Source organism: Bubalus bubalis, chromosome 10, assembly GCF_019923935.1.
Source record: "Bubalus bubalis isolate 160015118507 breed Murrah chromosome 10, NDDB_SH_1, whole genome shotgun sequence".
Classification (NCBI taxonomy): Eukaryota; Metazoa; Chordata; class Mammalia; order Artiodactyla; family Bovidae; genus Bubalus; species Bubalus bubalis.
The window spans coordinates 15,651,423-15,678,543 of NC_059166.1; the positions used below are offsets into that span (position 1 = coordinate 15,651,423).

General features: G+C 42.9%; 1 protein-coding gene across 2 annotated transcripts in view; it reads left to right on the forward strand.

Moving 5' to 3' along the window:
• ZBTB2 (zinc finger and BTB domain containing 2) overlaps positions 1–23,993 on the forward strand; it is a 29,199-nt gene extending 5,206 nt beyond the window's left edge. For both annotated transcript variants that reach the window (XM_044924089.2, XM_025294359.3), the window contains exons 2-3: positions 15,003–15,187; positions 21,218–23,993. In XM_044924089.2, coding sequence (XP_044780024.1) covers positions 15,015–15,187; positions 21,218–22,589 — 1,545 coding nt within the window. In that variant the 5' untranslated portion in view covers positions 15,003–15,014 and the 3' untranslated portion in view covers positions 22,590–23,993. The remainder of the gene's footprint in view (positions 1–15,002; positions 15,188–21,217) is intronic.
• The last annotated feature ends 3,128 nt before the right edge of the window (positions 23,994–27,121 follow it).

Here is a 27,121-nt window from a genome sequence, read left to right on the forward strand (position 1 = left end):
AGTCTGTCACCACAACTAAATAAGATACATTTCCTAGCTTTGAAATACAGTTTTAAAATATATTAAAATTCAAACAGCTAGCCGCATTCAAGTTTACTTTATAGGCCTTCAAATATTAATTATTAATAATACTAATTGAAAAAGCTATTTTTTTCCTCCTGGTAAGTGGTCTAAACTACTTGAAAGAATCAATCTTACTTGTGGATAGTGCTTTTCTGTTACTGATGTGTCCTGTGCATTGCAATATTCATTTATGCTTCACTTAAATAAAATCAAAGACTTCAGAGGACCCTTTCAGTGCCCTTGAAATGGGTAGTCTAAGTGATATTTAGTATCTTAGAAGGGCTGTTATTTTTAAAAAGTGAATCATCAATTCCCCAAAGCTGTTTTGGTCTCCTGTTCTTATACCAAAAATGAAGGAGGAACTTGAGTTGTCAGAGTATAGTGTGATTATAGTCATCCCATTCAGCTATTTCTCCAAAAGATGAGTAACTTAAGGATCAGCCCACCATGTGTCTATGTGATGGCAGCTAAAAGTACTGGTCATCTAGGTAGTGTCCTATTTTCAGAGTGATTCAGTGATAAAAGCCGAAGCATTAAAGTGTTATTAATCTGTTTCAACATACTGTGTCTTACAGTCTCTGAATTTACTTAAGAAAAAAACCACTTGTACAAATATACATAATAGAGAAGACATTCTATGAAACCCCACTTTTAAGAATTGACTCTCTCTAATTTTCTTTAGTTCCTCTACTCCCAATTCTGATATGGTAAGACAAATTATTTTTTATTTATTTGTTTAAGTTCCATTTATAGTGTTGAATGGGTGGGGGCTTTATTTTATAGGTCTTCAGTTTTACATCAGGTTGTTGGCCCTCTGTGACTGGGACTGATGGTGCTGTCACTCACTAGAGCCAGACATCCTGGAGTGAGAAGTCAAGTGGGCCTTAGGAAACATACTACCAACAAAGCTAGTGAGGTATTTCAAATCCTAAAAGATAATATTGTTAAAGTGCTGCACTCAATGTGCCAGCCATTTTGGAAAACTCAGCAGTGGCCACAGGACTGGAAAAGATCAGTTTTCATTCCAATCCCAAAGAAGGGCAGTGCCAAAGAATGTTCAAACCACCATACAATTGCGTTCATTTCACATGCTAGCAAGGTATTGCTCAAAATCCTTCAAGCTAGTCTTCAACAATATGTGAACCAAGAACTTCCAGATGTTCAAGCTGGATGTAGAAAAGGAAGAGGAACCAGAGATCAAATTGCCAACATCGGTTGGATCATAGAAAAAGGAATTTTTTAAAAGTCTGCTTCTTTGGTTACACTAAAGCCTTTGTGTGGATCACAAGAAACTATGGAAAATTCTTGAAGAGATGGGAATACCAGACCACCTTACCTGCCTCCTGAGAAATCTGTACACAGGTCAAGAAACAACAGTTAGAACTGGACATGGAACAATGGACTGGTTCAGAGTTGGAAAAGGAGTATACCACCCTGCTTATTTAACTTGTATGCAGAGTACATCATATGAAATGCCAGGCTGAATGACTCATAAGCTGGAATCGGGATTGCCAGGAGAAATATCAATAACCTCATATATGCAGGTGACACCACTCTAATGACAGAAAGTAAAGAGGAACTAAAGAGCCTCTTGATGAAACTGAAAGAAGAGAGTGAAAAAGCTGACTTAAAACTCAACATTCAAAAAACTAAGATCATGATGTCCAGTCCCATCCCATCACTTTATGGCAAATAGATGGGGAAAAAGCGGAAATGGAGACAGATTTTATTTTCTTAGGCTCCAAATTCACTGCAAACAGTGACTACAGCCATGAAATTAAAAGACACTTGCTCCTTGGAAGAAAAGCTATGACAAACCTAGACAGCATATTAAAAAGCAGAGACATCACTTTGCCGACAAAGGTATATAGTAAAGGCTATCATCTTCCCAGTAGTCATGTATGGTTGTGAGAGTTAGACCATAAAGAAGGCTGAATACAGAAGAACTGATGCTTTCAAACTGTGGTGCTGGAGAAGACTCGAGAGTCCCTTGAACAGAAAGGAGATCAAACCAGTCAGTTCTAAACGAAATCAACCCTGAATATTCATTGGGAAGACTGATGCTGAAGCTCCAATATTTTGGCCACCTGATGCCAAAGTAGTAGAGCTGACTCATTGGAAAAGACCCTGATCTGGGAAAGATTGAGGGCAGGAGGAGAAGGGGGTGGCAGAGGATGAGATGTTAGAAAGCATCACTGACTCACTGGACATGAGTTTGAGCAAACTCCAGGAGATGGTGAAGGATAGCGAACCCTGGCGTGCTGCAGTTCCTGGGGTCACAGAGTCGGACATGACTTAATGACTGAACAACAACAGAGCAAGGTAGTATTGTGTAAAGAGTGTGAAATTTATTCCCAGAATACCAGGGTTCAGTGGACCCCTGTTAGGTTACAGTTTTAACATCTTTGAATTATCATGTAGTGATTTAAGGATATGACTTGTGGATTCAGACACACCTGGCTTCTCCAAAGACTTTGTGACATAAATCAAGATTTTGGAGCTCTGGGCCAATATCAGTATATATACAGAGACCATCAAGTTCTCTGTGTCCCGACTGGAGTGTCTCAAAAGTATCTCATTCCCAACATGTCTGGATCTAACCTTGTGATCGTCTCCCACAAAACTGGGTTTCTGCCCATGTGTCCTCCACTGGGGAGAATCACATGACGTACGCAGTTACACAAGTTAGAAATCTAGGGTTTGTCTAAGATACCTTGATTCTGCCCCCCCCACCCTCCTCCGTTTAATCCACCAATCAACCAGTTCTATTGATTTTTTTAATCTTCTATGTTTTAAATTCTGTCCATCTCCCTCTGTCTTCATCACCACCATCCAATTTGTCATCTGTCATCTAGACAACTGGAAGACCTCCGCTCTCAACCACTTCTAACAGGTCTCCTCTTGCCCCCGACTCTGCCAACACCCCCCCTCCATTTGGTTAGCCCTCCAGCTGCAGCCAGAATGATATGTACATCATAGGCAACTGGTCATGTTACCCTGCTTCAAGTCCCCTTTGGCAGCTCCTCTTGCTCTTAAGATACGGTCCAGAATCCTTAACAAGACCAGAGTCTCCCACCTCACCTGCTCTGTTTCCTCTCTGGCTCTTTGCCCTTCAGTGACATTGACCTTTTTTCTCTGTTCCCCAGTTCCATCTTGCTCCCTCCTATCTTAAGGCCTTTGTAAATGCTGACCCCTTGGCTTGGGATACTCTATCTTTGCCCAGTTAACTCTTCTCATTCTTTCAGTTCAGTTGCTCAGTCGTGTCCAAGTCTTTGCGACCCCATGGATTGTAACACGCCAGGCTTCCGTGTCATAACCAACTCCCAGGGTCTACCCAAACTCATGTCCATTGATTCGGTGATGCCATCCAAGCATCTTATCCTCTGTCCACCCCTTCTCCTCCCACCCTCAATCTTTCCCAGCATCAGGGTGTTTTCAAGTGAGTCAGCGCTTCACATCAGGTGGCCAAAGTATTGGAGTTTGAGCTTCAACATCAGTCCTTACAATGAACACTCAGGACTCTTTAGGTTGGTCATAACTTTCCTTCCAAGGAGTAAGCTTTTAATTTCATGACTGCAGTCACCATCAGCAGTGATTTTGGAGCCCCCCCAAATAAAGTCTGACACTTTCCCCATCTATTTGCCATGAAGTGATGGGACCGGTTGCCATGATCTTAGTTTTCTGAATGTTGAGCTTTAAGCCAACTTTTCACTCTCCTCTTTCACTTTGATCAAGAGGCTCTTTAGTTCTTCACTTTCTGCCATAAAGATGGTGTCACCTGCCTTTCTGAGGTTAGTGATATTTCTCCAAGCAATCCTGATTCCAGCTTGTGCTTCCTCCAGCCCAGCGTTTCTGCATATAAGTTAAATAAGCAGGGTGACAATATACAGCCTTGACGTACTCCTTTTCCTATTTGGAACCAGTCTGTTGTTCCATGTCCAGTTCTAACTGTTGCTTCCTGACCTGCATACAGATTTCTCAAGAGGCAAGTCAGGTGGTCTGGTATTCCCATCTCTTTCAGAACTTCCACAGTTTATTGTGATCTACAGAGTCAAAGGCTTTGCCATAGTCAGTAAAGCAGAAGTAGATGTTTTTATGGAATCCTCTTGCTTTTTCTATGATCCAGCAGATGTTGGTAATTTGATCTCTGGTTCCTCTGCTTTTTCTAAGACCAGCTAGAACATCTGGAAGTTCACGGTTTACATATTGTTGAAGCCTGGCTTAGAGAATTTTGAGCATTACTTTACTAGCATTTGAGATGAGTGCAATTGTGCGGTAGTTTGAGCATTCTTTGGCGTTGCCTTTCTTTAGGATTGGAGTGAAAACTGACCTTTTCCAGTCCTGTGGCCACTGCTGAGTTTTCCAAATTCGCTGGCATACTTAGTGAAGCACTTTCACAGTTTCATCTTTTCAGTTCAGTTCAGTCGTTCAGTCGTGTCCGACTCTTTGTGACCCCATGAGTTGCAGCACGCCAGGCCTCCCTGCCCATCACCAACTCCCGGAGTTCACTCAGACTCACGTCCATCGAGTCAGTGATGCCATCCAGCCATCTCATCCTCTGTCGTCCCCTTCTCCTCCTGCCCCCAATCCCTCCCAGCATCAGAGTCTTTTCCAATGAGTCAACTCTTCGCATGGCCAAAGTATTGGAGTTTCAGCTTCAGCATCATTCCCTCCAAAGAAATCCCAGGACTGATCTCCTTCAGAATGGACTGGTTGGATCTCCTTGCAGTCCAAGGGACTCTCAAGAGTCTTCTCCAACACCACAGTTCAAAAGCATCAATTCTTCAGTGCTCAGCTTTCTTCACAGTCCAACTCTCACATCCATACATGACCACTGGAAAAACCATAGCCTTGACTAGACGGACCTTAGTTGGCAAAGTAATGTTTCTGCTTTTCAATATGCTATCTAGGTTGGTCATAACCTTTCTTCCAAGGAGTAAGCATCTTTTAATTTCATGGCTGCAATCACCATCTGCAGTGATAGGATTTGAAATAACTCAACTGGAATTCCATCACCTCCACTAGCTTTGTTCATAGTGATGCTTCCTAAGGCCCACTTGACTTCACATTCTAGGATGTCTGGCTCTAGGTGAGTGATAACACCATCGAGATTATCTGAGTCATTAAGATCTTTTATGTACAGTTCTTCTGTGTATTCTTGCCACCTCTTCTTAGTATCTTTTGCTTCTGTTAGGTCCATACCATTTCTGTCCTTTATTGTGCCCATCTTGGCATGAAATGTTTCCTTGGTATCTAATTTTCTTGAAGAGATCTCTAGTCTTTCCCATTCTGTTGTTTTCCTCTATTTCTTTGCACTGATCACTGAGGAAGGCTTTCTTATCTCTCCTTGCTATTCTTTGGAACTCTGCATTCAAATGGGTATATCTTTCCTTTTCTCCTTTGCTTTTCACTTCCCTTCCTTTCACAGCTATTTGTAAGGCCTCCTCAGACAGCCATTTTGCTTTTTTGCATTTCTTTTTCTTGGGGATGGTCTTGATCCCTGTCTCCTGTACAATGTCATGAACCTCTGTCCATAGTTCATCAGGCACTCTGTCTATCAGATCTAGTCCCCTAAATCTATTTCTCCCTTCCACTGTATAATCATAAGGAATTTGATTTAGGTCATACCTGAATGGTCTTGACTAGACGGACCTTTGCTGGCAAAGTGATGTCTCTGCTTTTTAATATGCTGTCTAGGTTGGTCATAACTTTCCTTCCAAAGAGTAAGCATCTTTTAATTTCATGGCTGCAGTCACCATCTGCAGTGATTTTGGAGCCCAGAAAAATAAAGTCTCACACTGTTTCCCCATCTATTTCCCATGAAGTGATGGGACCGGATGCCATGATCTTCGTTTTCTGAAATTTGAGCTTTAAGCCAACTTTTTCACTCTCCTCTTTCACTTTCATCAAGAGGCTTTTTATTTCTTCTTCACTTTCTGCCAATTAATAACAATAATCATTTATAATTACTTGTTCTATTCCAAGCCTTCTTAGTACTTTACATGTATTGCCACTTTTTTTTTTTTTTTTTTTGACATCCATGAGACTTATTTACAGATTCCATGAGGCAAGTCTAGACAAGGCTATGGTTTTTCCAGTGGTCATGTATGGATGTGAGAGTTGGACCATAAAGAAAGCTGAGTGCCAAAGAATTGATGCTTTTGAACTGTGGTGTTGGAGAAGACTCTTGAGAGTCCCTTGGACTGCAAGGAGATCCGACCAGTCCATTCTAAAGGAGATCAGTCCTGGGTATTCATTGGAAGGAATGATACTGAAGCTGAAACTCCAATGCTTTGGCCACCACATGCAAAGAGTTGACTCATTGGAAAAGACTCTGATGCTGGGGATTGGGGGCTGGAGGAGAAGGGGACGACAGAGGATGAGATGGCTGGATGGCATCACCGACTCTATGGACATGGGTTTGGGTGAACTCTGGGAGTTGGTGATGGACAGGGAGGCCTGGTGTGCTGCAATTCATGGGATTGCAAAGAGTCGGACACGACTGAGTGACTGAACTGAACTGAATGGTCTCATGGTTTTCCCTACTTTCTTCAATTTAAGTCTGAATTTGGCAATAAGGAGTTCATGATCTGAGCCATAGTCAGCTCCCAGTCTTGTTTTTGCTGACTGTGTAGAGCTTCTCCATCTTTGGCTGCAAAGAATATAATCAATCTGTCTTCGGTATTGACCGTCTTGTGATGTCCATGTGTAGAGTCTTCTCTTGAGTTGTTGAAAGAGAGTGTTTGTTCTTTATGGTCCAAATCTCACATCTGTACATGACTAGTCTAGTAGAAAAATGATAGCCTTGACTATATCTCTTTTTTGGCAAAGTGATGTCTCTGCTTTTAATTCACTAGGTTTAATACGTCTAGGTCTGTCATACCTTTCTTCCAAGGAGCAAGTGTCTTTTAATTTCATGGCTGCAGTCACTGTCCACATGCTTTGATTATTAATCATTATAATTAGCAATGAAACAAATAGTAAGAAGACAGTATACTGTGGTATTGATCAGGATTAAATTATGTGTGTAAAGATCAGATCAGATCAGATCAATCGCTCAGTCGTGTCCGACTCTTTGCGACCCCATGAATCGCAGCACGCCAGGCCTCCCTGTCCATCACCAACTCCCGGAGTTCAGAGACTCACGTCCATCGAGTCAGTGATGCCATCCAGCCATCTCGTCCTCTGTTGTCCCCTTCTCCTCTTGCCCCCAATCCCTCCCAGCATCAGAGTCTTTTCCAATGAGTCAACTCTTCACATGAGGTGGCCAAAGTACTGGAGTTTCAGCTTTAGCATCATTCCTTCCAAAGAAATCCCAGGGCTGATCTCCTTCAGAATGGACTGGTTGGATCTCCTTGCAGTCCAAGGGACTCTCAAGAGTCTTCTCCAACACCACAATTCAAAAGCATCAATTCTTCGGTGCTCAGCCTTCTTCAATATGTCTAGGTCTGTCATACCTTTTCTTCCAAGGAGCAAGTGTCTTTTAATTTCATGGCTGCAGTCACTGTCCACATGCTTTGATTATTAATCATTATAATTAGCAATGAAACAAATAGTAAGAAGACAGTATACTGTATTATTGATCAGGATTAAATTATGTGTGTAAAGGGTTATTATAAACTATAAAGCACTGTTAAGAACATAATTACTAGCATGAAGAAACATGAGGTGACATTTTAAAATTGAAAATTTCTTCCAAAATACAACACACATTAAATTGATGAGAATTTGAGGTTAATCTAGGAAAAATAGAAATTGAACTTTTACCCCAATCACCCAACTAGTCAGGGGCCAACCTGTGATTAGAACTCAGCACTCTTCTTTTCTCTAAACATATAGTCATTCATTTAATGAATACTGAACACTAGAGAGTATGCTTAGGCACATGAGATAAAACAATAAATGGTAAGACTCAATGCCAACTTTCCAAAAGCATCAGGCACGTTCATGGTTCCTCTGGAGGCAAAAAGACCCTCCGGTCTTGAAGGTCAGGGGAATTTTGAAGAGGACAAGTAGAGGTAGGGGAAGGGACAGGTCGTCAGCAGTGGGTCCCTCTGCAAGGGGCACATTCCAAGGCCCAGTTCCAACTGGTCCCATCTCCTGACCATGAGAGTAGAAATCAGGTTGCTGAGCTGCTCAGCTTTGAGAGCAAGGCCTGTGAGCAGTGAGGGTTATGTACTGTTAGGAGCCCAAGAATGGCCTGGGCATTGAGGATCTTCTGGGCAAAGAAAACTGCAGCTCATCTCCCAGTTCATCCAGAATTCCCCAAGTGAGTAAAATACATCATTTTATTTCCCTTGTCATCAACACACTCAATGAAACTGGATTTGTGATAATGCTTGGACTTTTAGAACAAATGGGATACTTGATGATCACTTGGTAAAGACCACTATACGGACAGTCTTGAATCCAGAAAACAATTATACATAGCTTAGTGTCATAAAGTAACATTTTATGTTGTAATTTTTTGTGTATGTTCCATGTGTTGAATACAGTACCACTGTCCTGCCTCTAGAAGTATATTCTGTCATTATGTCCATCTTTTTATGTAGAAAAGCCCTCCATCCCTAATAGGTATATGAATATTTGATATATTTTCTTGCAAAATAAAGAGGGAGCACACTCTGTCAGACCCCCAGTTTCAGGATTGGTTGGTTGGCTTTTAGTAGGTCTGGGCAGCCCAGAAGTCTGGAAACCAGTAGTTGAGATTAGCACTAGAGCATGGCGTGCAGAGTGAGCAGTGGTGGGGTCATCTGGGGTCACGCAAGCCACGCTGAGGAATGTGGCTTTCATCCTGCAAGCCGTGGGGAGACTCAAGAGGATTTTCAGCAGGACAGTAACATCAGATTTGCCCTGGGAGAGACAGTTCTAGCTAACCTGTTCTGTTTGGATAAATGGGAGAGGCTGGAGCTGGAAACAGGGAGATGAGCAGGGAGGTAGAGTTAAGGCATAGGGTGGGATGAAGAGTTTTAATTGGCGGCATGTGGGTATCTGACCAACATGGGTTCCTGCCTTGGTCAAGGGGTGGCTGATGGCGCCATGCGCTGAGCTGTGGATACAGATGGAGTGGGTTTGTGTCGATGGCTTTTATTGTCCTTTGGGGATTTGAGCTGATTTGCCTAGTCTGAATTTAGGGCTCAGCCCTAAATTGGCTGTTCGGGACAGCCAAGTGGGAGTGGATTGAATCACCACGGAGAGTCTGCAGAGAAGCAGGCTGTGGACCAAAGGCAGAGGAGCATTTGCAAAAGAGGAACCTTGATGGGGGTTAAAATAGAATAAATAGCCAGAGGTGAGGGGAAAACCAGAGTGTGTTGTCCTGGAAGCAGGGCCTGAATATTTATGGAGCAGGAGGGAAGGATATTAAATGCCGCAGAGAGGTCGAATAAGCTACTCTTGCATCGGGCTGGGGAAGAGGCCCTCAGTGACCCTGGTGGGCAACGCAGGGCAGCAGGAGTGATGCGGTTGGGTGAGCAGTCGATGATGGGAAGAGCAGATGTCCATTTCCACAAAGGGAGGGTAGTCTGGAGCAGAGCCAGCCCATGAAGACGCTCAGTCCTCAGCCTACGCGGCATTATGCAAGTAAAGCCTCATGGAAACGATTATGAAGGGGACCGCTGGGGCAAGAGCAGTACTGTCAGCCGGGCCGGGATGGAGGGGGGCCCAGTGCCCCATCCTACCCTCTTTTCTCATGCTCATTCATACACGAAAGAGTCGGGGTGGGGAGAAAGACGTTTTTGGTCTCTAAGATTTTAAAAAATTGATGCATATGGGTTTTTCCCCCAATGTGAATTATGAACATATGACACATTTTCTTTGTTTTTCCTCTTCTCAGAGACTCTAGACACGTGTTCTTCCTTCTGTATTTGAAAAACACTTTCAGTTCTTTTTCTATTTTAGATGGTCCTAAATTGAGATCCTAAAATAACTAGTAGACCCTCTTTAAAAAGAAACATTTTGCAGTTTTATCATAGTTTTATTATCTTCTGAATAAGATACTTACGTTCGTCTGTTGATGGAATGAGGTGGGGAGCCATACGTTTTGTTACATTGAAGAGATGATATATACTCGTTAATGTAATAACCCCAAACCTCAAAATCATCCTGTAAAATATTGATAAATTTGGTGAAAATTTTATATGTCAAAAATTCTCTAAAACAGAATCAAAAGAAAGTAAGAAAAATGTTATCATCAATATCCATGACAGAGGGCTCATTTCTTTATATAGAGTTTTATAGTTCGATAAGGAAAAAATAAAATAACCTGATAGACAATTGGCAAAACTTATGAAGAGAAATAAGAGGAAATAAAAATATACTTCAATTCATCAAATTCATAGAAAGTAAAAAGTGATATTGGCAAAGAGTCTTTAAAAAGTGTTAATACCCAGTGTTGGCTAGAATGTGGGGAAATGGGTAGAGTTGGGAGTGGACGAATGCTAGTGTGTATCCTTAATATTTGAATCTCTTACAGCAATGTTTACACTTTAAAATAGCCATTAAAAATCTCCAATTAATTTTAAACTAACATACTTGTATGTAGTATGTTCCAACAAATCAAATGAATTCCAGTTTAAATCCCAATTCTTGTATTTATGGATTCAGTAATCTTAGGCAAGCTACCTAACCTCTCTAAGCCTGTTTCCTCTTTTGTAAAATGTGGGTACCATTCTGTACTGAAGTGTTAGTTGCTCAACCGTGTCTGACTCTTTATGACCACATGAACTATAGCCCACCAGAGTCCTCTGCCAATGGAATTCTCTAGGCAAGAATACTGGAGTGGGTAAGCCATTCCCTTCTCCAGAGGATCTTCCCTACCCAGGGATTGAACCCGGGTCTCCTGGATTGCAGACAGATTCTTTATTGTCTGAGTTACCAGTGGGTAGCAGGACCTCACATAGCTCAAGTTAGTGTGAAAATAAATGAATGGCATGAAGAGAATGGTTAATGGTGAACATTCCATAAACAATAACCTCTTATTGCCATCAAAAGATAAATAGTAATTCCTTACCATACTTGTCAATGAAAGCGACACCCAAAGCTGCCTGAACGTGGATGTGTTCATGATCAGAGTCAGAGGCCATGATAAAGCAGCTCAGCCCAGTTTTCTCTAAAAGGTAGATACTTTTTGCAGAGAAGGGCAAGTTAGTGTTCTGGCACTTTTCAGAGAACAGCTTTGAAGACTAGTTTCTAGAGTTCTATCCTGGTCAGATTAGAGTGTGTTTCTTCATCATCGCAGTTACTTTGCCCCCTGGCAGCATCTCTGGCTTTCATCGTGAGCCTCATGCTTTTTCTCTGTCTCTTCTTCCTCATCTTAGTGCTTTTGGCTTCTCTGACATGTGCAGAAGACACTGGGGAACTAAGTTCCCTATCCACACCATCAGTGTTCACGTGCAGGTGAGGCTATAATCCAGGTCTTCACACTCAGGAGCTACAGCCAACATGGTGGCTCTCCTGCCTCTCCTACTTGGATCAAGCTCTTGATAGAAAACACAAAACTTGACATTTTGGAGTCTTGCTTTGTGAACCAGATCAGTCTCTTAAAGTGTCATTCCACTTTGCTCGTTTATTTTAGGGCATACTTGTCAATTTCTGAATCTGCCAGATCATCTCTAGAACAGGAAGGAGGTAGGGGAGTTGAGCACCAGCTGAGCAAGAACCGATGTTTCTGTTTCTGTTTTTGTCTTTAAGTTCATTGGTAACTCTTTCTCCACGGTCACTTTCCTGATTCTGAAGTTAAGCATCGTAGTTTTATCCATTTTTAATCTAATTAATTAATGTGTGATGAGCTTTTCTCTTTCAATTTTTTGAGATAACTGTGGATTCACATGCAGTCACAAGAAATAATATAGAGAGATCTCATGCACACTTCACCCAGTTTCCTCTAATGGAACCAGCTTCAAAATTCTGCTCCCATTATAAGCAGGGTACTGACATTGACACAGTTGAGCTGCAGAACATTTCTGTCTCCACACGGCTCCCTCTGTTGCCCTTCTACAGCCAAACATCATTGGCCTCCTCTCCTCTTGCCCCTCCACCACTCACCTGTTCTCCATTTCTGTAATTTTCAAGAATGTTATGTAAATGGAATCCTACAGTATGTAACCTTTAGGGACATAACTCACCCAGGTTGCTGCATGTGTGTGTACTTCATTTCGTCTTAAGGCTGAGTAGTTTCCTGTGGTTTGGGCATACCACACTGTTTAACTGTTTAACTGAAGGGCATCTGGGTAGATTCTAGTTTTTGACTGAGGAATAAAGGTGCTGTGGATATCCAAGTACTGGTTTTCGTATGAACCTAAGTTTTCATTTCTCTGGGATAAATGTCCTTGGGTACAATTTCTGGATAGCATCATAGTTACATACTTAGATTTAAAAGAAATTGCTGTTTTCTAGAGTGGCTGCACCATTTTGCATCCTTACCAGCAATGGTATGAGTAGTCCATTTCTCTGCATCCTTGCCAGCATTTCCTTGTTGATATTTTATATTTTGGCCACCCTGACAGGCATGCAGTAAGTGTCACTGTGGTTTTAGTTTGCTTTTCCCTAATTGCTACTGAACATCTTTTCACGTGTTATTTTGCCATCTGTATATCCTCTTTGGTGCAATGTCACTTCAAGTCTTTCTCCCATTTTCTAATTCAATTGTTTTTGTACTATTGAGTTTTGAGAATTCTTTATATATTCTTGATATTAGTCCTTTATCAAATTTTTTTCTCCTAGTCTTTGGCTTACCTTTTCATCCTCTTACCAGGGTCTTCTTCAGAACAACAGATTTTAATTTTTCTTGTTGTTATTTAGTTGTTGTGTCCAACTCTTTGGGACCCCATGTACTGTAGCCCACCAGGCTCCTCTGTCCATGGGGTTTCCCAGGCAAGGATACTGAAGTTAGTTGCCATTTCCTTCTCCAGGGGAGCTTCCCGACCCAGGGATTATACCAGAGTTTTTTGTGTTGGCAGGCACTTTCTTTACTACTGAGCCCCTCTGGGAAGCCCTTTTAATTTTTATGAAGTCCTATTTATCAATTTATCCTTTTATAGGCTGTATGTTTGATGAACCCTAGAGCCTCTTTAAATTTTGTCCCATGTTTTTCCTCAAAAGTTATAGTTTGGTGTTTTCCATCTGAATTTGTGATGCATTTTGAGTTATTTTTATGTAAGATATGAGACAGATTAAAATTCTTTTTCTTTCTGTTTTCCTTTTGCTTTCTTTTTCGTCTATGAGAGTCCATTGGATCCCACAGCATTTTTGAAAATTGTTCTTTCCCCACTGAATTATTTTTGTGCCTTTGTCAAAGATCTACTGTACATATTTCCGTGGGTCTGTACCTGAGTTCTCTTCCACTGATCTGTCTGTTTATCCCTCTGTCAGTGCCGTGCAGCCTTGAATACTATAGCTCTGTAACACCTCTCAAAATTAGACTGATTCCTCACGCTTTATTCCTCTTTTTAAGCACTGTTTTAGCTATCCTAGTTTCTTTGCCTTTACATAAACACTTCAAAGTACTCTCGTCTATATCTACAAAAAAGTCTTGCTGGGATTTTGATAAGAACTATAGCAAAGCCATATATCAATATAGAAAACTGATTTATGTCTTCCTAAACATGTCTACATGTCTTCCTACAGCATGTCTCTTCATTTATTTAGATCTTTGATTTCTTTCATGAGCCTTTTCCAATTTTCAGTATACAAGTCCTATACATGTTTTGTTAGATTAACATTTATGTATTTCATTTTTTTGTAATTGTAAATGATTTCTAATAAATAAATTTACGTCCACATGTTCAGCATTAGTATATAGAATTACAATTGACTTATATGTTTATCTTGTATTCTGTGGCATGACAAAAGTCATTTAATAATTCCAGGAGGTTTGGTAGATACTTTGGGATTTCCTATGTAAAAGTCATGTCATCTGCAAATAGGGACAATTTTATCTCTTCCTTTCCTGTCTGTAAGCCTTTTATTTCCTTGCTTGCTTTATTGTGCTGGCTAAAACAATTATATTGAATAGTATACTGTATTGGATAGTGGGAACAGACATCCTTGCCTTGTCCTCAACTGTAAGGAGAAAGCGTTTGCTCTTTCTCACCATTAACTATGTTATTAAGTATAATGTTGATGTATGTGTGCTTGGCTTTTATGAATGCTATTTGCCCATGGGAAGGAGCAGTTTCCTGATGCAATGTACTCGCTCCCCCAGAAGCAGTTCCCTTGATACAGTTAGATTGAGGCTACGTGGTTTGCTGGAGTGAAGGAGGAATAATGAGCTTAGAATTTTGAAGATTCAGATTTAAATTTTGACTCCCCACCCCGCCCCCCACTATCTGACCAGATGGCCCTGGCTAACTACTTACCCTTCTCGAAGCCCATTTCCTCCTCCACAAAAGAGGGAGAAGAGCACCTGTCCTGTGTCCTAACCCTTGAGGAATAAGGGATGTGGGGGTTATTAGAGCCCTGCCAAGGCTTCCCTGTCTACACAGCAGGAGCTGGAGTATTGCCCAGACTTTCTGAGATCTTTCTGTCTTACTCTGCTGTGCCCCGACCAGCACCTTAATTTACTCATCTCTCTGGAAGGTTTGACAACTTCTAATGGATCATTAGAATTTGCATTTGAAATCTTAAACTCAAAGACCAAAGACCCAGAAATGTTTGCTGTCTGGCAGGCTGACTGTTCAAGTCTGGCTCCTGGTTCCCACACTTAAACCATCTGTATAAACTCGGGCAAAGCATGCAGTCCCCGAATTCCCCATCAGTTTCATCATCTGTAAGATGGGAGAAATGATGGAACTACTTGCCAGGGCTGTTGTGAAGACTGAATTTATATCACGTTTCTAGCAGTGCCTGACCTATTAGCCGTGATCATTACTGTTGGTGACTATAAGGACACATACTGATTTGTGAACCACCTTTCTTAAAAAAAAAAATTGTTTGCCTTGCAGATTTTTTAAAAAATGGATTTGGCCAACCATGGACTTATTCTCCTGCAACAGTTAAACGCTCAGCGAGAGTTTGGTTTCCTGTGTGACTGCACGGTTGCCATCGGCGATGTGTACTTCAAGGCACACAAATCAGTTCTTGCTTCATTCTCCAATTACTTTAAGATGTTGTTTGTCCATCAGACCAGGTAACTAACGTGGTTGATAATAATCTAATGACTGTAGCCTCTGACCTTCCACGGCCCTCTTTCCCACTGAACCTGTTCTTTGCCCTCATCAGGACCATGGTTCTCCTGACCTCTCCCTAGGCTCCCAGTCCCTCGTGACCTCACCTGCCTCAGGGAGCCCCTCCACCTCCAATCAGCCGCACTGGGGCTCCCCCCGCCCAGTCCAGATCAGCAGCCTGGGGTCCACTAGGAAGGCAGCGTCCTCCTCCAGCCCTGCCCTGAGTCTCCCCTTCCCCCTACCCACAATTGGACTTTGAGTATTTATCTTTAGTCTCCTAATGAGAAGCTTGGCAGCATGAATTCCCACCGTGCCCTTCTTTTCTCCCCTAAAATGACTCCATCTCCTTATTTTTTTTCTCCCCATCTGTCCTGTCTTCGAGAAAAGAGCCCCTGGTTTCTAAGGAAGACGATCCTCCTGCTGCCCTGTGTTCCCAGGTTCGCCGTAGTTTCTATTCTGCATTTTTCATTTTTAACTGGTGCCCTCCCGGGCATCCCCGAGTCTGTGAAGGCTCAGCACTTCGGCGACACTGCTGTCCCCTGCCTGGTGGCGCTGCTTCTCCTTGTTGCACTGTGACAGTTCTCCAGAGGGTGACCTGTGGCCTCACTTCCCCACTCCTCATCCTGCACTCTTTGTCTCCACGGGGACTGCGGTTTCCACACCATCGCCCCACGGCCCTCATTTCTCCCAAGGTCATCTCTTCATCAGAACCCCGCCGTCCTCCCAGTCACTGTTGCCCGTGTCCTCTGCAGCATTTGCGCCTGTTTCCTTCCTTCTTCAGGGTTGTCGTCTGCATTTTGATGACTCTGAATCCCCCTTGTTCTTCTGCCTTCTCCATAGGCGCCTCCTGCAGTTTTGGTGAGTTGAGTCTCCTCGCTGCTCTCTCTGCCTCTCCTGACGGGCGCTTCTCTTTTCCTGGACCTTGCCTATACTGGAAACCAGTTCACAGCCCTGGCCTTGCTCTTTCTCTGTCTCCAGAACTCTTTATTTCCCAAGGCCCCAAGCTGTCTGCTGGACATCTAGAATTGAATATCCTCTTTTATCTCATTTTGCATGACTACAGCTGAATTAAGTCTGCCCAGAAGTGCCTCTGGCTTCTCTATTTTATTTTTTCAAGTAACCCATACTTAAAGTCTCTCTAAAACTGCCCCCAAATCATGTTTTCTTCACAATTACCTTTCACATTTGTTTTTTCCTTCCCTTCTCACTTCCTTTTCCTAATCATTTTCCATATTACTATCAGATTAATATTCCTAAGCACTGCTTTGATTGGCCCGTGCCTTTGTTTCAGAACCTATCAGATTGTGTTATTCTTTTGATTGGAAACCTAGAGGACACTCATCACATGTCAAAGTAGCACACAGATTCTTCTTTCTGTCTTTCAAGGCCCAGCAGGCAGGGAGCCTGACCTTCTTCCAGCCAGTTTCTGAAGGCACCCCCTCAGGACACTCCATCCCCCACTGGAACCACACTTTGTTGGCCTTTGCCCACTCCCTGAACCATAGTCCGTGGCTGTAGGTCATCTCCATGACCCCCACCCCCACCCCTCCAACAATCAAGTGAGCTGAAATGATCAGGCAATCAGTCTTTTCCTCTCTTACGTCTCAGAGCACTTTATTCATGCCATTTTGTAAGAGCAACATATTTCCCCTTTGTTGTTGTTACTTGTGTCCTTGCCTCCCTTCCTTGTTTGTAAGATGCTGGAGGGCATTCTACAACTATTTTGAAAGTCACAGCCTGTAGTTCACGGATTTGTGTATAATAGCCACTTGATAGATGTCTAGAGGAGCAGAATGGGTGGTTAATAGGATTAATGGCAGGTGGAGGTTGCTTTATCTTTCGACCCTAAGGATGCCCCCTGTTCCTTTATTGCTAATGGATACCGGAAGTCTCAACACAGTGAATTAAACTGTCTTGCCAAGGGGCCGGTTTTCATTTTGAGGAATAAAAGAATACAATGTAATGATTTTTAAATATTTGCAGGAAACTGACTGTAAGTGTAGTTACTCAGTCACTAAGTCCTATTTGACTCTTTGTGATCCCAAGGAAGTGTAAGTGTAGAGCAGTGAGCAAATACCATTCTAACAAAGGAGTGTGGTATCGGTGCCCGAAGTTTAAGCAACAGTGTGGTATTGCCCTGGAGCTGGCATGTACTGTTTGCGAAGGGAGAATGCTTAGGCAAAGACCAGAGCCCTGCTTTTAACTGCTGACTACTGTAGAGATGCTGAAGTTGAAGCTCCAATACTTTGGCCACCTGATGCAAAGAACCGACTCATTGGAAAAGACCCTGATGCTAGGAAAGATTGAAGGCAGGAGGAGAAGAGGGTGACAGAGAATGAGGTGGTTAGATAGCATCACTGACCCAATAGACATGAATTGGAGCAAACTCCGGAAGATACTGGAAGACAGGGGAGTCTGCGGTGCTGCAGTCCATGGGGTCACAAAAAGTCGGACGTGACTTAGCAACTGAACAACAGCAGCAACTGTAGGGGGGACCAAGAATAGTTTTTCACACAGAGAGTGTTTTATGTCTGCAGTTACCACTAGATGTCTCTGCTTTATGGATGCTTCCTAAGAATAACTTCTGATAGCTTCTCACATTACTTTTTTTAAAACATTATTTTTAAATCTTTATTTTCAAAGTCTTTTAAGCCCATCCTTTACTTTTTAAAGGGTCTAGTGAAGGAAAGATTAAAAATGTAAATGACTGTGAAAGTTTTTAGGAAGGGCTTATAGCTTGTGCAAAAATTGTATTTTTCCTCCATAAAAGTGTTACGTCCAACATACACCTGCAAACTAAACCACTTACGTGTAAGTATATTGTAGACAGCTGTTTCCTTCCTCAAAGCCTGGGACATGACCAGAGTGGCCTCGAGCAAGCCGAGCAATTTGACAGGAGGTCTGGCTGCCTGGGAGGGATAGCCATGGAGGACACTGATGGCTGGAATGTGACATAAGGAGCTTTTTAAAATAACTTTTTAAGTGTCTTGAGTGTGTCTATGTGCTTCTGCTTTAAGAAAAAAAAGATGAAGATGAACAAATCAAGATAAATTGGTGTCTGGAAACCTCCCCGGGCCCTGGGTGCTGACCACAAACCCCAGGGTCCCACTGCTTTCTGCCTGGGGCTCCTCACCTGTCCCCCAGGCCCCAGAGTTTTTCCTCCCTGTAAGCTTGGCTGAAGTGTGGACGGGGCCTCCCCAACCCCATCCCTTCTTTGCCCTCAGAAATTGCACAAAGTTCATTAAAATTTGAGAGGCTTACTAACCAGTCACCTCCATTCACAGTCAATAGACAGAGGACAACTCAACTTATACAATAACCAGTAAGGGGAAATAATAAAATTTACAACAGAGTTTTTCTGGAAAGGGACCCCACTAGGGATTTACCTTTCATGGAGGCTGAAACATCTAGCCAGGCTTGGGATTTCCGCCATTTTTCTTTGGCATGGAGGCAGGGGGACTCACCATCCTTCCTCCTGATTGAAGGAACATTCCATCCCCACAGATGGTAACATTCCCCGGTGTCTGGGCAGTAGAGAATTCTGACCCGGGAGGCATGGGTTCAAGCCGGGGACAGGAAGATCCCCTGGAAGAGGAAATGGCAACCCACTCCAGTATTCTTGCCTGGAGAATCCCATGGACAGAGGATCCCAGCGGGCTACAGTCCATGGGGTCACAAAGAGTCCGACACGACTGAGCAACTGAACACACAAGTCCCCACGGAACAAAAGGCGCCCTTTGGGCTCCTGGGGGTGATTTGCATCTTTCAAGGCCTGTGGCTTCCCATTCTCTAGCCTCTGCCCGGCCCTGGAAAGATTCCCCGCCAGTTCAGTCTTTAATGCGAAGTTGACTGTTTACATTACGAAAGTTTTCTTCACCACACCAAATCCCTGAAGGTTTATTTTGAATATTGAATTTCACTAGGGCATCTCAATATGTTTGACTATACACAGAATATTGTTGGCATTTACCTTGGCTTAAAGGAAAGGACCACCTGCACTGGCATTCCTATTTAAAGGAATATAAATAATTGAAAGGACTATAAAAAAGTCTCCAAATAAAGACATGAGTGATCTGTGTGTTTTTAAAAAGTCACAAAAACTCTTTCCCTTTCTGTTGTCAAAGGGGTACTAGTTTATGCTTGATCTTTGCTTATAAAGAATATATTCTATAAAGCCTTCTATACTTTATAGTCAGACATTTTACACATGAACATTTGTATGCAGGCATCTTGAAATTTACACACATTGATGGTAATACAGTAATTATTCAAGTATATTTTATCACAAATAGCTTTAAAAGCCATTTAATAGTCACTTGCCTCCCCCTTTTTTTAGCAGAATAAAATACTAAATTTAGAAGAGATTATACTGTTACTATTTTAGCATATTGGAAAATACTTAGGATAAATAGCTAGAGGACCCAAAAAGAGTCATAATAGTAATAAGTGGTATAATGAAAAATGATTATAAATTCTAAAAGCATTCAAGGCAAATGTCTTTGAGGTTGAAAAGTGCATTGTCCGCAGAATATATTCTCTCAGTAGGTGACAGCACTTCACCTCAGGTAGATCTTGCTCTCTCATCGATTTATGGTGATTGTCAGGTTTTATTTACTGATGATTTAGGGAGGGTTCTCGGGAGCTTTTATTACTGCTTGAATCTGCACTCTGTTTCTAGGATGATGCAAACACTGAAGTCTGCAAGGTAGACCATCAGTTTGGCCACAACTCCTTTTGGTACCTTATATAAGCCACTGAACCTTGGGGAATCTCGGTTTCCATATCAATCATCATTCCAGATCTGCCTCTTCTACACAGGATTGTTTTAATGGTCCAAAGAATCTTGGTGTCTTGGCTTAGAAGTTAGACTCAAATTTAAGTCCCACCACTTACTAATACTGATACTGAGCAAGGTATAAATCCCTTTGAGCATCAACTCCTTATCTGTAAAGTGTGAATTGTTGTTGAGTCACTCAGTTGTGTCTGAGACCTGGTGGATTGCAGCCCACCAGGCTCCTCTGTCCATGGGATTTCCCAGGCAAGAATATTGGAGTGGGTTGCCATTTCCTTCTCCAGGGGATCTTCCTCGCCCAGGGATTGAAGCTGAGTCTCCTGCATTGGCAGGCGGATTCTTTACCACTGTACCACTTGGGAAGCTCTAAAATGCAAATTAATGGCAATTCAATGAGAAAATGCCTATAAATCCCAGCTGCAGTTCCAATGATGAGGATGATTATATTTGATAAACAACTGAGTTGTCCCATAGCTGCTTTTCATGCGATCCAGCGATACTGGGATGGTGATCAGACTCCACTGGAGCTGGAATGTGGCTCGCCTTCCTGATTATTCCCAGGTCCGCTGCACTCTGCCTTTCGTGCTGGAGAGATCAGAGGGGTTCAGAGCAGGAACAGATTTAGTTTTTCTTACTTTTGTGGTCTTGCTCTTAGGCACCAGTCTAACCCCCCTACATTATGTTGTGTGACTCTTATCTTAAAAGATCTGTTGAGCTCCAGATGGCATTGAATCAATATAAAGTCCTAGACATTTAGCTGAAAGATATGCACATCAGGGATTCTTAACCATTTACTGGGTCATGGGCCACTCAGCAATGGGTCCTCTCCATAAAATACAGTTGTTTATAAATGATATAATTTTACATAGGTTACTAGGAGAAAGACTACTTCAAGAGTCTATGAGTTAAGATACCATATTTCTTTAACATGAATTACCCTTTCTCGGTCCTTTAAAATATCTTTATTGTATTCCTCTCTGTTCTATTAAGAAGCCTATAAGTTTTAGAATTAAATTGCATAGGTTGCCATTGAACACCCTTTTGAGTGTTCCAGTTCATGAAACTCACAGTAAGATATGGGAGATGGGTCTTGTTTCATTTGCCTCCGTAAGAGCCCTCCTGGTTTTTCCCTCGGGTTTTATGGAATCACTTGAGTCACGGACCGACATCCACTGACAGACTTTTCTCTTGTCTCTTTCAGTGAGTGTGTCCGCTTGAAACCCACCGACATCCAGCCGGACATCTTCAGCTATCTCCTGCATCTCATGTACACAGGGAAGATGGCCCCGCAGCTGATCGACCCGGTGCGGCTGGAGCAGGGCATCAAGTTCCTGCACGCTTACCCGCTGATCCAGGAGGCCAGCCTGGCCAGCCAAGGAGCCTTTTCTCATCCCGACCAAGTTTTCCCACTGGCGTCATCCTTGTACGGCATTCAGATCGCAGATCACCAGCTAAGACAAGCCACCAAGATCACCTCGGCACCTGAGAAACTTGGCCGAGAGCCGCGGCCGCAGGCAACCCGCATGAGCCAGGAGCAGGGGCCCGAGGCCTCCCAGCTCTCCCAGCTGCCCTCCAACCTGAGCCAGGTGAACCGGACACACATGACCCCCTCAGACCCGCTGCAGACCTCGCTGTCGCCCGACCTCGTCTCCACGCCCGTTCCTCCCCCGCCCCCCGGGGAGGAGACCAACCTGGAGGCCTCCTCTTCTGACGAGCAGCCCGCGCCCCTCACCATCGCCCACGTCAAGCCGAGCATCATGAAGAGGAACGGCAGCTTCCCCAAGTACTACGCCTGCCACCTGTGCGGGCGGCGCTTCACGCTGCGGAGCAGCCTGCGGGAGCACCTCCAGATTCACACGGGGGTCCCCTTCACAGCCAGCCAGCCTGGCGAGAGCCGCGTGCCGCTGTCCCTGTGCAGCAACGCGGCGGACCTCGGCAAAGACGCCATGGAAGTGCCAGAGGCTGGCATCATCAGCGACAGCGAGCTCCAGCACATCTCGGACTCGCCCATCATCGATGGGCAGCCGCACTCGGAGACGCCGCCGCCCTCGGACATCGCGGACATTGACAACCTGGAGCAGGCGGACCAGGAGCGGGAGGTCAAGCGGCGCAAGTACGAGTGCACCATTTGCGGCCGCAAGTTCATCCAGAAAAGCCACTGGCGGGAGCACATGTACATCCACACCGGGAAGCCTTTCAAATGCAGCACGTGCGACAAAAGCTTCTGCAGGGCCAACCAGGCGGCCCGCCACGTGTGCCTCAACCAGAGCATCGACACCTACACCATGGTGGACAAACAGACTCTGGAGCTCTGCACGTTTGAGGAAGGCAGCCAGATGGACAACATGTTGGTACAGACGAACAAACCCTACAAATGCAACTTGTGTGACAAAACGTTCTCCACTCCCAACGAGGTGGTTAAACATTCATGCCAAAACCAGAACTCAGACGTGTTCGCCCTGGAGGAGGGGCGGTCCATTCTCCTGGGCAGTGGGGACTCCGAAGTGACGGAACCCGACCACCCGGTGTTGGCTTCCATCAAAAAGGAACAGGAAACAGTGTTGTTAGACTGAATGTTACTTATCTTTTTAAAAACTCATTTTTACAAAGACTCTCTTACTTCCCTTCCCCCAATTCAGAACTCTTGTTCTCCATGGCATGATACAGAGAGGTCCCGGCCCCATTCCCCGCACCCCTCCTGCCCCGTCCCCAGCCCCTCCTCTTAAAGGCTCTGTGCATTATAAACCTGGAACATATTTCTTTAATTCAGGGGATATTGGAAAGATAATGGTCAGTAGTACTTATAAGCTCATAGACTTGGAGAAGTTTTAGATGATTTAAAAACCTACTTGGAACTAATGAAGGGTATATAACATAACAAAACAACTCCAATGCAATTTGGCAAGCTAAAATTATGACTTTCCCTGGGTAATAAGTCTCCCTTCTCAGAAACACAATGTCTGAAAAATACAGCATGCTTCTTAGAGATACAGTGGGGCTCTGTAACTATGCAAAATCTAGAGGTGTGGGGAAACTTCAAACCCAAGAAAACATTCTTAGTAGCTATCCTCCAGGTGTCTTATTTCAGAATGCATCCTTTGAGATTATGTCCGGTTAGGAAAAATCATTAGTTGAGAAATCTACTTGAACAAAACACAAAAGAGAAAAAGTAATAATGTGATGGCAATCTTAATTTTTGGGTAAAACATGACAAGCTGTGGGTCTGTGTGTTTGGAAGAGAAAATGCGTGGATACTTGCTGTAAACAGGTGAATTAATGCACATGCCTTATCTAATTGCTGGCTTTTTTCAAAGCTGAATAACAACAAAATATGTGTTTGAGTTTCCAACAAATTTGTTGGTTGTTTTAAAAATCAGACTTGAAAGTACCATTCTATAGATTGTCTTTCTGAATAGAAAACAATATGCCATTCTAGCAGTTGCCAGTGGTAAATTTGTTTTTAGCACCAGTCAACTGCTTTTAAATCAGTGTGAGTATGCAGGGGTGGGGGAGAGATACAAGAATATGCATCTTACAGGGAAAGTTGTGAGCAAATGTAGGAACTTTAATGACTTTAAATGTTAATGCTGATAGTTTACTGGCAACATTCACTGAAGCATCAAAAATGGCAGAGAAAAATCAGGACAAAAAATTGCTGTTTGGGAAAAAGCTTAATTTTGATGTTTAGTCTCCCATTTAAAAAAAAAAAAAAAACACCTGAAATTTCCTCCATTGGCCTGAAAGCAGTAAAAGTTGTCCATTAATCTTCCTTTAGGCCAATAACAGAATGGTCTCACAGGATAAAACAGGAGCCAGAAATAAGGACCGAAGGGGAAAGGGAACAACAGTTAATAACTGTGCTGTACGTGTATGTTAAAAACTGAATATCCCGTCATCCTACTTCATGTATAGTTGTGTTCTAAGATTTGTAAAGTTTTTATACATACTTTCATTGAATAAACATTTGATTAAATGGGTATATGATTTTATCTCTGTATTACTTTGTCTGCCAAAAAAAGAGGCAGGAAGGGTGATTAGAGAACATTGCCCGAGTCACTTTCTTACTGTATCTCCTCTTGTACCTGCTGAACTCTGGGCAAATTCCCCTAACCTGGGGAGCACCTTTTCTATTTGTAAAATGAAGACAGTAACTGCACTGGATCATGAAACTGTGAGACTCAAACGAGTAAACAATATAAGAAGAAGCTATGAAGAGTCAAAATTTGACCACAAGTTAGTCTGGACATTGACTTATTGAACTTTTTTTTTGTTAAAGGAGGAAAAAAGAGGTCAAAGTGTTTGCCTAAAGATGACACAAATACAGGCTATATCAACCTAGATTATTAAATACAAATAATCCACTGATTAAAAAAACTACAGTAGTCCCTCCCCACTTACCCTCAGTGGATACATCCCAAGAATCTGAACAGATAGTACCAAACTCCATAGAAGTTATGTTTTTTCCTATACATCCATACTTAAGTTTAATTTATAAATTAAACAGTAAGAAAATAGCTGAATTGTTATTTTCACTGCTCTTGTGCTTTGGAACCATTTTTAGTAAAATAAGGGTTACTTGAGCACTGCTGCACTCTGACAGTGCATCTGATAACCCAGATGGCTACTAAGTGACAACGAGCAGAATACACTGGGCAAAGGGATGATTGACACCTGGGAGGGGTGGAGTGGGCTGTGCAGGAATTCATCATGCCACCAAGAATGGCTGCAATTTAAAACATATGAATTGTTTGTTTCCAGAATTTTCCATTTAATATATTAGGATGAAGGTTGACCACAGAAAGTAAAACCTTCAATAAGACTGTGTGTGTATGTGTTAGTCACTTAATTGTGTCCGACTCTTTGCAACCCCATGGACTGTAGCCCATTAGGTTCCTCTGTCCATGGAATTCTCCAGGCAAGAATACTGGAGTGCGTTGCCATTCCCTTCTCCAGGAGATCTTCCTAACCCAGGGATGGAACCTGGGTCTCCTGAATTGGAAGCAGATTCTTTACCATCTGAGCCACCAGGGAAGCCCTTGGAAAAGGGCTATATATTTACATCTTACAATTTAAAAGAGAGTCTTGTGCCAAGTTAGCTTCAGTGAATATCTGAAAGGGAAAATGAGAGTGTGCCTCCCAGCCCTTCCGGCAGAGAAGGGGGTCTTGAAGACCAGGAAGTCATGGGAATCACTAAGGATCTGATACATGAAGAAAGAGAGGTGCGCCCGCATCCTGATGAAAAGGGCAGGCACTCTGTTCCCCTGCTGGAGTGCAGGCGCTCTTAACAGCTTGCAGCCGCCTCTTCCATGTGGCAGACCTGGACAATGCCGATTCCCACCCTAAACCAAAAGTCGAGTACAGATAAAGAAGCCAATCCTACCCTGGGATGCTCTGTTCCCATTTAATCCCAAGAGGTTATAAACTAACACTTGATTCTGAGTTTGGATGGTACCAATTTTTTTTTTAGTTTTTAAAACATATACCTAATTTTTGGCTGTACCGGGTCTTCATCGCTGCCGGCAGGATTTCTCTAATTTGGGCGGGGGGAGGCTGCTCTCGAGTTGCAGTACACAGGCTTCTCATTGCAGTGGCTTCTTTTGTTGCAGACCACAGGCTCCAGGGTGTGCAGGCTCCGTAGTTGCAACACACAGCCTGAGTTGTCCCGCAGCTTGTGAAATCCTCCTGGAGCAGGATTTTGCTGCACTGGCAGGCAGATTCGTAACCACTGGACCACTGGGGAAGTCTGACGGTACCAGCTGAAATAAGCTTTGGCCATATCAGTTGAAGGTATGAGCAATCTGAACACTTAAGCTTCAGGATGAATTTGAGCTGCTGTGGTGGCTCAAGACAGTAAAGAATCCACTGGCAGCGCAGGAGCCACAGGAGACATGGGTTGGATCCCCAGGAGCAGGGAATGGCAATCCACTCCAGTATTTTTGCCTGGGAAATCCTATGGCCAGCCCTGGCGGGCTACAGTCCATGGGGTTGCAAAGAGTCAGACAGGACTGAGTAACTGACACTTCCCCCACACTCGAGCCCTTATTAACACCACAGGGTCTATTACTTTTCCTTTCTTGGGGAAAACAATAAATGATGCATTCAACAGATGTTGCTAAAAAATAGATTTGTAGGAACTGTAGGATTTTATTTTACCATAGGAAATATGGCCTTAATTGGGAAGAAAGCATTCCATTAAAATGTATTTATCAATTATCCTTCAATTAAGCTGAGAAATAAATGAACAAGGTAGCTTGGATAATAACAGAAGAATGGAACAGAAGAATAGGGTGGACCTCAAGCCTTGTTAAAGTCACAAAACCAGTCACTATTCTTGTTTGTTAACTTTACCATGCCAGAAAGGGAAGGGCTGAGACATCCAAAATGAACGCTTCAATTTCAGAATGTCAGATCTCAGTCACACATTTCAGGGAAAATACCAAATTGCTGTGTTTAAAGAGATATAAGCACTTAGAAGGATAGTTGCAGAGGATGGTATGTACACGGTACCTCCTGAAATTTGGCTGGGAATTGTGATGGGGGAGGGGAAGCCCTCTCTTACTAATCCACTAGGAATTAATTCTAAGATAAAGTATGAGAACAGGGAGTACAGTTTCTTGTCATGCAATTTAACTTGTTCTTCAGGTTGACTGCATTTTGTATGACAATCTTTGCTTTATTCCTCCATTTTGGTCCAGAACAAGTTATTGCTATATATCACTTGCAGGTAAGAAAGATGCAGACCTAGAAATCTTTAAGCAGATTAAAAAAAATTATTGAGCTTAAGATACTGATCGATGAAACTTCCTCTTCTAGAACTAGCTCTCCCAAAACACAATTGGAAGAATAGCACTGAACTGTTAACTCTCTAAATGAAACTGTTAGCTCTCTAAATAAAATAAAAATTAAACTGAGAATCTATAGTATTTAAAAAAAAATGGACCAGGGTGAAATGATGTTCCATGGTTTCATTCTTCTCAGACAAAATGTTTTAAACATAAAAAGTAGCTATGAATTTTTGACTCAAACTTGTGCAGGTCTGGAAAATAGTCAAACCTGCCCTGCTTAAATTCCCTGATTGTTGGGAAGATCGCGCCTCATGAAGAAG